Raw genomic sequence first — 12,496 nt, forward strand, 5'->3', positions numbered from 1 at the left:
AACAATCCATCTGCATTTTTTAGCTATCTTAGTTTTATAAGAAGGAAGATGATGATACAACATGATATTGAAAAAGAACAGTAGCAAAATACTGAGCAGTTTTTGGAATGGGATGGATAAAAGCTTAAATATCTCTTTCAATTTCATCACTGCAAGGATTCTTTTTAACTTTAGACCATACTCAGTAAATCAAATTCAGTATATAATTAGCATTGAAAGTGATGAGGAAAAGATTAATTGCAAGTCAAAGGTCTGAGCAAAGAGATCTGGTGGAAGAAGCTAATCCTGAGACATTGGTTCAATTCATGACTATTTTGTATGTTATTCTGGGAGTGAAAATTTCACACTGTGGTTAGAAGCAGCTCCTCATAAGCATAGACTCAAGTCACATTAAAGATTGTTTCTCTGCCACCAAAGGTATGACTACTTTTCTAACAACAGAAATGATGAAGGCAAAGGTGATAGCACCATATGTCAGAGATGAGGAGATTCTGAAGAAGATGCAGGCAGGATGTCAAAATAATTTACCAAGATAAGCATAGGCATTTAGAATCAATTTTCAGCTGTAGTAGTTGTTAAATAAAATACAGAATTGGGCAGCAGCAGGTATTGGATATGGAAGAAAAATGACTTCATTATAGTTTGCTGAATTGATTTCTTTTCATGCTAATGCAAATATCAGTCAGGGATCTTGCTGCCAAGAATAATATAGAATATTCTTAAGTCTCCAGTGAAAGTCTACCCAAATATTCTTATTTCACTAAGTTCTTGAAAGAAGGTAATTGTGGCAGGAGGTAAATTAATGCTTTCATTAAAAAAAAAAACATTGTGACAACATAAAGGCCTATATGTATTTAAGCCCTAAAGAAATCTATATACTGTCCTCTCTGTTTCTATAGGTCTCACTTAGGGATGATGGTATTGGTATTGGAATAAAATAGCTCATTTATCTTCTGAAAATAAAAAAAAAGATCTTTGTTTTCCACTTATAACACGAACCAGTAAGCCAGTCCCAACCTTCCTCAAGTTAAATTATTTTAAGGTTTGATTGAGATTGCTAATATTTAACTAGTTTTGACATAAGAACCTATCAAGTTCAATGTTTCAATCTAACTGCTTAGAGACACTGATATCAATGTAAATGGGGTTAACTTTTTTAATTGGACAAATGCTGTTACACAGTGTGAGTGTGGTTAAGACTGAGCAGAAATATTTGTGCTTTATGACATCTTTCTATGAGCAAACCTGTAACATGGGACTATAATATTAAATATGATTAAAGAAGGAAAACTTTATCGATTCATTTTAGGACCAGGGAGGTAGCTCAAGTGGCTAAGCACATAAGGCCTTGAAATCAATCCCTATTTCCCTTCATTCAGCACAATAGGTGTGGCCTTGGCACCGATACCCCAAGCAACATCAGACTTGAGCATCACAATGAATGTGACTGTGGCTGTCCTCCCATTGTTCATCGATTTGCTTGAGCGGGCTCAGTAACGTCTCCATTGTGAGACTTCTTGTTACTGTGTTTGGCATATTGAATACTCTCGGTAGCTTGCCAGGCTCTCCGAGAGGGGCGGAGGAATTGAACCCAGCTCGGACGGTCTGGCTGCGTGCAAGGCAAATACCCTAGAGCTGTGCTATCACTCCAGCCCATCAGAAGGAATAGACTCTATAAAAATAAAATAAATACAGTTTATTTATTTTATGCAAGAATAGCAGTTTATATTAATTTAGAAAATTCTGGTAAACTTTTAACTTTTGAATCACACTATATAATTAAAACAAAATAAAATGCTACCTCTTTATAATAATTTAAAAGGCAGTAAGGTGTTAAATGAACATAGCCCAAAGAATTGAACTAAGTTTCTGGTTTTAATTGAGTTCAATTCATGTTTTTCAGAGAGAACATCTCAGACCATTTGGAAAAAGTAGGAAACCCAGACCAAAAGATTTTATCATTTACAATGATATGCTTTCTTTAGATTGCATTTGAATTGCAATCTGATTTTTCTTTTAGTTGCCTTAAAAATTTTAGTAAATAGAACAGCAATTACGTTTTTTTTTTGCTAAAACAATAAAATTCAAAGTCGTTTAAATCACTTTCCATATAGGTCTTGTTTTACTTGAATATTTGCTCGCTTTTTCTTAGCAAATTTGTTTAGGAATTAGTGTACAGTAGAAAAATTTTATTATTTCCTACCCTCAGCCTTATTGTAATATAATCAATATATAACATTGTATAAATTTGAAGTGGATAGTATGTTATTTAATTTACATAATTTGCAAAATGGTAACCATAGGTTTAGCTAATGCCTCCAATTACTTTGAATAATTATTATTTGGAGTATGGAATAGAAAGAAACACATGATTCAATGTTATTCTGACAACTTTCTTGAAACAAAGGCAGCTTTTTTTTATGTTTCTGGATTAAAGATATAAAGATAAAATAAAGGGCATGTTTCTAAATAGGATAACATAATATGTTTGGAAATGATTTGAAAAATATTCCTTACTACTGACTTTGTGTCACAGCATTTGTATGGTATGCATGAAGATGCCTGTCCAGTTCTGCTTAGCAGCAATAAGTGTGCAAGCATATTTCTCGCCATTTGAGCAAGAAGTAGCGGGAGAGACTTCCAAGTATCTTTGTTCTTGAAGAAATAATTATCATAGTTTTCTCAGACAAGCACTGACAACCAGAGGCCATGGAGGTCAGAGATAAAGAGGGAAGAGAGAACTCTTATCTTGACTCTTGAGGGTTTTTAAGCTTCTCGAATATATCTATCATTTTCACTGAATGTAAGAATATATTTTCACATATGTTGGAGAAAGAACTCTGCACAAAGAGACAGTGACTTTAGATGACATAACACTCTTTTTCCTGTCTCTAATTTCTTTGATAGTTTTACTTCCTTAGGAAAAGTCTATAATTGTTTAACTTTTTCCTGCACCATTGTAAAAACTTTGCAGCTGTTTCTATTGTATTTTTTAAAAAAATTAAACAGCTAGAATATTTGAGAGGATATCTTTAAAACGTAAGCTCCTGCTTGAGAATACAAAAGGAGAAACATTAAAAGTATCAAGTAGAGTAACTTCTAGAATCATTGAATTGTCCAAACTCTTGTCAGGTGGTTACTTATGCTGAATAATTTGTTTCCACTGCTTTGAAAACTGTTCAACTTAGCTCCTAGAGGCAATAGAGCATTTAGAACAAAGAGTTGAAATGAGATTCTAAACATTTAAGAGACTGTCTTGTAGGCCATTCATGGTGAGATGTTGTTAGACTTTGCTCAAGGGTATGAAGGAAATGGGAGTATGTATCTTGCTAAAAATTGAGTTCTGAAAGCCCTTACCTTTAATAACATAATCTACAATTATTACTTTCAACTCTTAGAGAAAGGTCAATTATAGTGTGCACAAACTTCTCCAGATTAATACTATAATAAGTGGAAAATATTATGAATATATTATAATGCATTTGATAAATCTTATGTGGCCATTTCGTCAATTTTACCATTTGTAAGAGACCCCCCCTTTTCCCCACTGATAAACCAGAAACTGCCAAAGTCATATCTATTATTTTTTCCCTACTTGGTGAGTTACTTCAAAACTATATGCCACTTTCATCTCAAGAAAATAAAATTTCTGAAGGAGGAGATTCCTATGGTTTAGGATTCTAGCAAAGCATTAATGTTTGCATAGCACTTCCTTTGGTAACTTGTTAACTCATGGTATGGAATACATTGCTCTACAGGTTTTACCATTACTATCAACTGCTACTGTTCTTTTGGAGGAAGTTCTGTATAATTTTAGACTCTTAAACCAGATAGAGACAGTGGAAATCACAGTGCATTCTTGGCTAAACTGTTTTTTTTTTAGCCCCCTCTTTGTGGACATTGATCTACATCTAAAAATATATACTGACAACAGGAAAATTCCTGAGTAATAGAGCCAAATTCTGGGTTCCTGGATCTTCCTTGAGTGGAGGTCAGATTTGGGGTCATACTTTCTGTCCCGCTTTCGAAGCAGTTTCACACATGTAAAACAGCACAACAAAAGAAAATTTGTGACTGCTCTCAACAGTCATATAGGACCATTTCAGACAAAAATGAAGCTGAATTGTTAGAGGTAGTCTTTTTTTTCTTTTCCTGTGTAGATATCAGCGATAGCATAGCAGGTACGGCGTTTGCCTTTCACACAACTGACCTGGGTTCAATTCCTCCATTCCTCTTGGAGAGCCTGGCAAGCTACAGAGAGTATTCCGCCCACACAGCAAAGCCTGGCAAGCTACCCGTAGTATATTCTATGTGCAAAAACAGTAACAACAATTCTTACAATGGAGACCTTACTGGTGCCACTTGAGCAAATCCATGAACAATGGGAGGACAGTGCAGTACAGTGCAGTATAGGTATCAATCTTCTTTTTTCTTTTCCTGATGAAAGGTGTTTAACAGTGCAAAAGTAGCATACACCATCCATAAAGTTTCTAGAAGTCAGTACCCGAGTGTGGTGCTATACTTCTGGACACCTTTGACACTCCACAGAATGTCCACTCTTTGAGCATAGACATTGTTGGTGAGAACATAGAGGTCAGAGAGACTGTGCTTCCAAGCCCACTTCTGTGCCCGTTGGTGGACAAGGACTGAAAAGTGCTTAGAGACCTCAGTTTCTCCAAAGGACAGCTACAGCCTGGTGTCTGGTTTCCTTCAGTGAGTGAGGGGAGAATCAGGACCTGAGATGAAGCCTCCAAGGCAGACCCGTAGAGTTTTGCTGTCTCATCTTCATTGAAAGTGAGTCATGAGGTCCAGCCCATACTCTGCTGGAGGGGATTAGACTGTGTAAGAACCAGGAGGTGACAATTACTGAGGACCATTTGCATTATCATAGACTCTCTTACCTTTGCTACAAATAATAGTCACAAAGTTATGGTATAGAAAGGAAAACAGTAACTTTCTCCTACTACCATTAATCACTGGGAGTTTTCCTCAACTTTACAAACTGCATGATATGAAACCAGACAAAGTGTATGTTAACAAAACATTAAAAAAGTAAAATACATAGAGGCCGGAGAGATAGTAGAGTAGGTGAGGCACCTGCTTTGCATGTGGTCAACCTGAGTTCAGACCCTGGCACCCTATACGGTCACCTAAGAACCACTAGGAGTGATCCTGAGAGCAAAGCCTGAAGAAGCCCCTGAGCTTTGCCAGGTGTGGTCCCAAAGCCAAACAAATGTAAAATACATAGAGAATACTTGTGGTTCTGCCTCATGCAGCCCTTGACTAATACTTGTAGAGAGGCAAGAAGGTAAGGAGGTGAAATGATGCTGAAGCCTTGATGTTTGATAGCAGTATCTACTCCAAGAGGTGAGGCCAGGTTCATGCTTCAGCCTGGTTCCATATCAGTGCTTCTTACCTGCTGCCTTTTCTTTTTTTTTTCATGTTGTAGTGTTTGTACTCATTTTATCATAATATCTTTATAATGTGCTCATTTTATCATAAAATATAATGCAAAAGTTATATATTTTATATTTTATAAACTTTATATTTTAGCAACTAATCAGTCATGTTTCTGGAACTACAATTAATTCAAGAGACAATATACTTCAAAGACTAGCTAGCAATTCTTATGTTTTTTTTTCTTTTTGGGTCACACCAGGCGATGCTCAGGGATTACTCCTGGTTTTTCACTCAGGAATCACTCCTGGTGGTGCTCAGGGGACCATATGGGATGCTGGGAATCGAACCCGGGTCGGCCGCATGCAAGGCAAATGCCCTACCCGCTGTGCTATTGCTCTAGCCCCACTAGCAATTCTTATGAACAAAAGCAATACCTGCAGAAAACTTTTCAGTAGTAAAAAGTTTTCTTATTGCTTCTTAGGAGTCCATCCCACATTGTGACTGGATTTAGTTAGGTCACTATTTCTACCGTTTCTATGTATCCCAGGACTTCCTTCCTCTCTACCCAGTGTCATTCACAAACTGTCAACAACTCAGAGTGTCTGCTTTCTGACTCTGGAAGTTTCAATAAGTCCCATATGTTCTGCATTCTAAGTTTTTCTCCAAAAAGTCCAGTGAAATCTGCTTTGTGAGTTAGAAATAATCAAATTATGATCACCCTAATTGGGCAGAATTTTAGTAGCATACCACTTTATGGGCTAATCATCAGTGTTTTACCTCTCCATCTTTGAGTGGAGTAAATTTTTTTTTTTTGGTCAGAGTGCAGTTGAGGGTGGTATGTATAGAGGGGTTATGTTAAAAAAATTTTTTTAAGGTTTTTTTTTTTTTTGGCCACACTCAGCAGTGCTCAGGACTTACTCCTGTTGTATACTCAGAGATCACTCCTGGTGGTGCCTGGGAGGACTATATGGGCTGCTGGGGATTGAACTCAGATTGGCCAAGAGCAAGGCAAGTAACTATCTGCTATACTCCACCTAGGCCCTATGTTATAACTTTTGCATTATAAAGATATTATGATAATATGAACCTGCTGCCTTTTCTTGGACAGAAGAGAGTAATGTTCATATCTATAAAAGGAGGATAGTAATAGAATGAACATATTATACATATACATGCAGAGATGGAACACACGTGTTTGAATGCATTGTTATTATGTATGGGCTGGAGCGATAGCACAGCGGGTAGGGCATTTGCCTTGCAAGCAGCCAACATGGCCGACCCAAGTTCGATTCCTCCACCCCTCTCAGAGAGCTTGGCAAGCTACTGAGAGTATCTCGCCCGCACGGCAAAGCCTGGCAAGCTACCTGTGATGTATTCGATATGCCAAACACAGTAACAATTGACACAATGGAGACGTTACTGGGCCCTCCTGAGCAAATTGATGAACAATGGGAGGACAGTGACAGTGACAGTGACAGTGATATTATATACATGGAGTGCCTAGTTCTGGGCTTTGCACACAGTGAAGGTACACATTACCTCAGGGATAATTCCTTTCAGTAAGCAACAGAGAAGTGCCCTGAAAATGCTCTTCAAAATGACACAATCGCAAAAAAAATGTTGTTTATCCTGTTACTCAGAAATCTACAGAAGTGTGTAATTTTGTTGCACAATACATATTAAAAGCAAAAACCAACTCCCTGGGGCCAGGGAGACATTACAACTGTTAGTTGAGAGACGAAACAGACAAATCGAGAGAGGGAGAGAGGTAGTACTGCTGTTCTTACACACAGCCCAGTGGAGGCCAGCTTGGATCCCTGGCACCCCATACGGTCCCTTGAGCACTACCAGGAGTGATCCTGAGCACAGAGCTAGAAGTAAGCTCTGAGCACCACTGGTTGTGGCCTAAAACCCAAACAATGACGACAACAACAACAAAAAAGATAAGCAAATGCACACATGTGCTGAGTGACAGTGAGAGAGGTGCTCAGACACCTGTGGTCGCTGACAATCCACAAAGAATGAACTCAAGAGCCTTGAAGGCAGGAGGGAGATATACACTCATCCAAGGGGAACAATATTGGGCAGATGACTGACCCATAAAAAGGGAGGAAGCAGAGGAACAGAGGGAGGATCCTAGTCCTTGGTTGGGCAGCAACATAGGATGTGGGGTGCCTATTTCCGGGAAAGACTTCAAGCCTCAACAGGAAGTTCACTGGGGACCAAGAATCAGGGGGAACATTATCATTTAATTGATGCCTCTTTCTCCTGCTCCCCTGAAGGGCCCATGTGATCCTCCCTCATCCAGGAGTCTACTACTACCCTGAGCTCCCCAAGAGACTGTCCTGGGCAGGACAGACAGTCCAGGCCTGCTTCTCTGTCCTGACCTGGGCCTGAGCCACTTGCACCACCTGGCACACTTGGCCTGCTTGGCATGCAGCCCTTGCGACTATTTCACCATTGACTCAAACCTCACTTTTGATTGAAGCCTAACCATCAGTGCACTGGGTAGATACTACAACTGGCCAGAACTTCCCCTGCCGCCCCTGCCTCCCTTTTCTTGCCAATTTTTTATTTAGGGAACATCTACTTTCTAGTGTACACTTTCACATTGGTTGGGTTCATTATTCAGCATACATCTTCCTTGCAGATTGTCAGCTCCCAGGAACAGGAGAGGAGAGCGCTGGAGATGGGCTTGCTGGCGGACCCCAGCTTCTGGGACAGCAGCTGCACACAGCCTAGGCTCAGTCAACCTGTGTTGAATGAACGACCAACCACAAGACTTTGGGTTGTATTGCAAGGATGAGAAATAATAAACAACAGAAGAGAAAAAGTTAAAAAGAATATTCAAACATATATCCTTGCAAAATGCTTCATTTATTTATTTTCCTACCAGTCCTGCCAGGAGCGTGGACTTTTTTTTTCTCCTGCACTGGTTTGTTCCAGAAAGTCGGGAATGCACATGGTGAGATTAAAACTATAAATATATGCATAACCCCTTTGGGTTGAAAATAGATTTTTGTCCATGCTTCCTTCCATGCCATCCCTGGATTTGTGCACTTGGCATTTGCATTACTGTTTTATGGAGCCAGCTATGGAAGCTCAGTCCCTTGTTCAAATTCCATCTCAGAACAGGCAGCCCTTGAACAGGTCTTAGTCCAGTGTGCTCCCTCGTTCTCTGTCATCCCAGACCCTATGTCTGGAGCATGTCGGTCTTTTTGAAGGCTTCTGATGGCTGAATGCCCCTCCTTGCTCTCTCATGATCAGGAGGGTGGCTCATGACCATCCTGTCTCCAGGCTGGATCTTTTCTTCAGAAGCGTTCAACAACATCCCCACTGATGATCAGCTGACAAATCTGTATGTCTGTCAAAGTGAATTTCCTTTATGAAAACTTTTTCTCTGGTTAAAATTGGATTTGTTCCTTGGTTTTGTTTCTGCATGTCTTCAGTTTCCTGCTGTGGTTTTCCTTTCCAACCCACCAACTTCCCCTGCCCTCTTAGCCTACACTGGGCAGTTGTTGAGGCAGGTGCAGCACCATTCTTTGCTCTTCTCACTCCACTCTAAGCCTTGTAGTGTTTTTATTTGTTTCCTGACACCTCTTTTCATATTCATTTCCCACTAGAATCACGAATAGTGATGCAGTCACATTTACAATCAGATCCAAGTCCCACAATTTCATTCTGTGATTGCATCCAATGGCAAACCTGTAATTCCTTCTTAAATACCCCCTTTTCCCCGCTTCATGAAAGCAGTATTTATCATTCCCTCGGTTACAGGTCTTGGTACCACCTTTAAGAAATTTATCTTTGTATCTCTATGTTACAAAATCTATTTTTATTCTATCTACTGCTATAGTTTTAAGCTATCTTGTCCACCATACCACCCGAGAATCTTCAGTCATATCCCATTCACCATGGCTAAACTTCATTCCCTCCAATCCAATTTTTATCAGTCACCAGATTAATTCTTCTGAAATGTTTTCTTCCAATCAAAATTTTCAGTGACTAATTTGAATTTAACAGCAAATTCATGTTCCCCTGCCTTATATTTTTCTATCAATCCGATATTTTTTCATTCTTTGACAGCTCATAGACTGATTTTTGCATCCAATAAACTCATGTTACCTACTCCTGATCTAGCTTTGGGAGGGGGTGGGGTTAGTAATCTCATATTTACTTCTTGTCTTTCTGGGGAGGGGTTGGGGGCTTGGGATGGTTAATGGGTTAGACTAAACTCGGAAGTGCTCGGGGCTTACTTCTGGCTCTCTGCTCAGGGATCCCACTAGGTAGTGCTTGGGGAATAAGATGCAGTGCAGAGGGTCAGGGAATCACGCTTCCCTCCCCTCTCCCTCCACTTCTGTCTACTCCCCTCCCTTCTCTTCCCTCTTGTCTCTCACCTCTTCCCTCCTTGCCTCTTCTCACCCTTGCCTTACCCTTGTCCCTTTCCATGTCTGCCTTTCTCTCCCCACCTCTCCTCTCCTCTTTTTCTTTCCTCTTTTCAAGCCTTGCTCAAGGAATTCAAGAGCCACTATTGGCAATTTTCATCCAACCAGGCTGGACTTTAGGATGAAGTGTTGCTTGGTCTCTTCAATATTAAATATATTGGGGGCCATGGTGGAGGGAGTGATGTGGTGGACTAAAAGTGACATAATAACATCAGTGGGGTGGCTGGAGCAATAGCACAGTGGGTAGAGCCTTGCACGTGGCCGATCCGGGTCTGATCCCCAGCATCCCATATGGTTCCCCAAGCACTGCCAGGAGTAATTCCTGAGTGCAGACCCAGGAGTAATCCCTGTGCATCGACAGGTGTGACCCAAAAAGAAAAAAAACAGGTGGAGTGTCTTGGACATTTTGATGGTAGTGAGATGAGGTAACTATATATCAAAACCACAAATGTTAACAGAGTTATAAACATGTGACCTAAATTAATATGAAGAATAACTAAAAATAAAGTAAAATGTGGAATAAAATATAGTTTATATGTATGTATGTGGTAGATGGGATTGTACTGGTCATTCTGAGAGTGAACCTAGGGCTTCATACATGCAAAGAAAGTGCTCTTCCACTGAACTATACCCCAGCCCTAAAGTGAGAATTTGTATAAATCCATTTCAGAAAGATTTAATGAATATTTTTAAAATATTTCTTTCTCTTAAATCTTATTGCTTCCAGTGACAGTACGCTTTATCTCAAACTCTCACCAATTTGTTGTCCTCTGTATTTATCTAATCTGCTCAGCATAATTATAAATAGATTGTAATATGCCTTTATTTTTGTGAATCAGTATTGCTTTCTTTTAGGTTATAGGAGTAGGAATGATCTATTTTGTCTGCACTTTTCATCCATGCTCAAATTTTATTTGACATATCTATTAGGCAGTGACATTTGATCCAGTCATGCCTGATTCCCTTTCCCACACAGTGCTCTGGCCCTGATCCTGTTTGTTCATCCTGGTTAACAGGTTCTCTCTCTTCTCCCTTCCCCCATGCAGCATGTGCATTCCGATACAATGGACTCTCCTTTGTCTACCTCATCTACCTCTTGCTCATTCCTCTGTTCTCAGAACCAACAAAAACTACAATGCAAGGTAAGAAGAATTCACTGTTTTGTACTATAGTCTGAATACATTTTGCTAGGCTCCCTGGCTTTGTCTTTGAAATAAGGGAAATGCATTCTCCATGTAATGAGTAGGTGTTGAACGTTCAAACATTTGAAAGCAATTGCTGTGGAATTTGGGGGAAAGAGCAGATTTATGAATAGTATTATTCAATTTGTAGTTTGTTAGCAAACTATTGATGAGGAAAAAATAATCCTTGAAGGAGCTGAACAAATGGGCCTGACCCAAGTTTCAGTATAAACTTTTCCCTTTGAAGTCACAGTTTCCAAGAACCTATTGAAAATATAGTGATTCACGATCACGATCATCCTGTTGTTCGTCGATTGCCTCGAGAAGGCATCAGTAACATCTCCTTCATTCTAGCCCTGAGATTTTAAAGTGCCATATTCAAGGCTCTTTCAGGGCTAGGAGAATGAGACCCATTACTGTTACTGGTATTTGGCATATTGGGTACACCCCGGGGAGTTTGCCAGACTCTGCTATGTTGGCAGGTTACATTCGGTAGCCTGCCAGGTTGTCCAAAAGTAAGAATGAGATAATAAGATGTTGAGGACAGCCAGGCGCGGGGACAGGAGACGCTTCCAGGAACTGGGTTTTGTAGTATCTGGGTCTTGGCTGTTGAAGGGATTACACGGCGCCAGGGGGTCAGTTGGTGGGTGTGACTCCTGCCTACTGGAAGATGGAGGATCTGGGTGGAGGATGCTCAGCCCTGATCAGAGCAGGCTTGGAGATCTCAGCCTTGGGACCCGAATGCCTTTGTTCCTCTGCCAGTACCTTCATGCGTATGGAAAATGGTCTCAGCATGGTGGTGGCTGGTTCTGGAGATCTTCAGCTGCCAGAGTTCTGCTTGAGGCAGGGAGGAAACTCAACCCGTCCCCCTCCAAGGGCCCCCCCCCCCCCCGGCAAGGACATAATAACATCGCTATAATAATATAGTGATTATGTACATGTTTTGTTACTTTAACAATTCAACTCACAATATAAGTCCTCTGTTAGGCTTAGAGCAGTGTGTTTGCATATATATGGGGAATTTTGTTCTTTAAGATGACAATTGGGCTAGAGAAGGGACTACTATAATGATAGCTGGAAATTATCACTCTGGATAAAAACTGTGTGCTGAAAGTAGGTAAAGGAACAAACATGATAGCCTTTCAGTATCTGTATTGCAAACCAAAATGCCCCAAAGGAGAAAGGGAAAGGAGAGTACCTTTCATAGAGGCAGGCTGGAGTGTTGTGTGGTGGTGGGAGGGAAACTGGGAACATTGGTGTCAAAATATGCACTGGTAGAGGGATGGGTGGATGGGTGTTAGAACATTTTATGACTGAAACCCAACCTTGAACAGCTTTGCAACTGTGTATGTAGTAGTAATTTAATAAAATTAAATAATTTTTTAAAAAAAATTCAAGGCAGGGGCTGGAGTGATAGCACAGCAGGTCAGCTGTTTGCCTTGCACGCGGCCAACTTGGATTCTATTCCCA

The 12,496-nt window shown here is 40.1% G+C and overlaps 1 protein-coding gene across 2 annotated transcripts in view; it reads left to right on the top strand.

The window, feature by feature from the left end:
- PIEZO2 (piezo type mechanosensitive ion channel component 2) overlaps nt 1–12,496 on the top strand; it is a 448,793-nt gene that overhangs the window by 76,737 nt on the left and 359,560 nt on the right. For both annotated transcript variants that reach the window (XM_056138121.1, XM_056138123.1), the window contains exon 2: nt 10,892–10,987. In XM_056138121.1, the coding sequence (XP_055994096.1) occupies nt 10,892–10,987 (96 nt within the window). The remainder of the gene's footprint in view (nt 1–10,891; nt 10,988–12,496) is intronic.

Source organism: Sorex fumeus, unplaced genomic scaffold (assembly GCF_029834395.1).
Source record: "Sorex fumeus unplaced genomic scaffold, SorFum_2.1 ptg000128l, whole genome shotgun sequence".
In the NCBI taxonomy this organism is placed as follows: Eukaryota; Metazoa; Chordata; class Mammalia; order Eulipotyphla; family Soricidae; genus Sorex; species Sorex fumeus.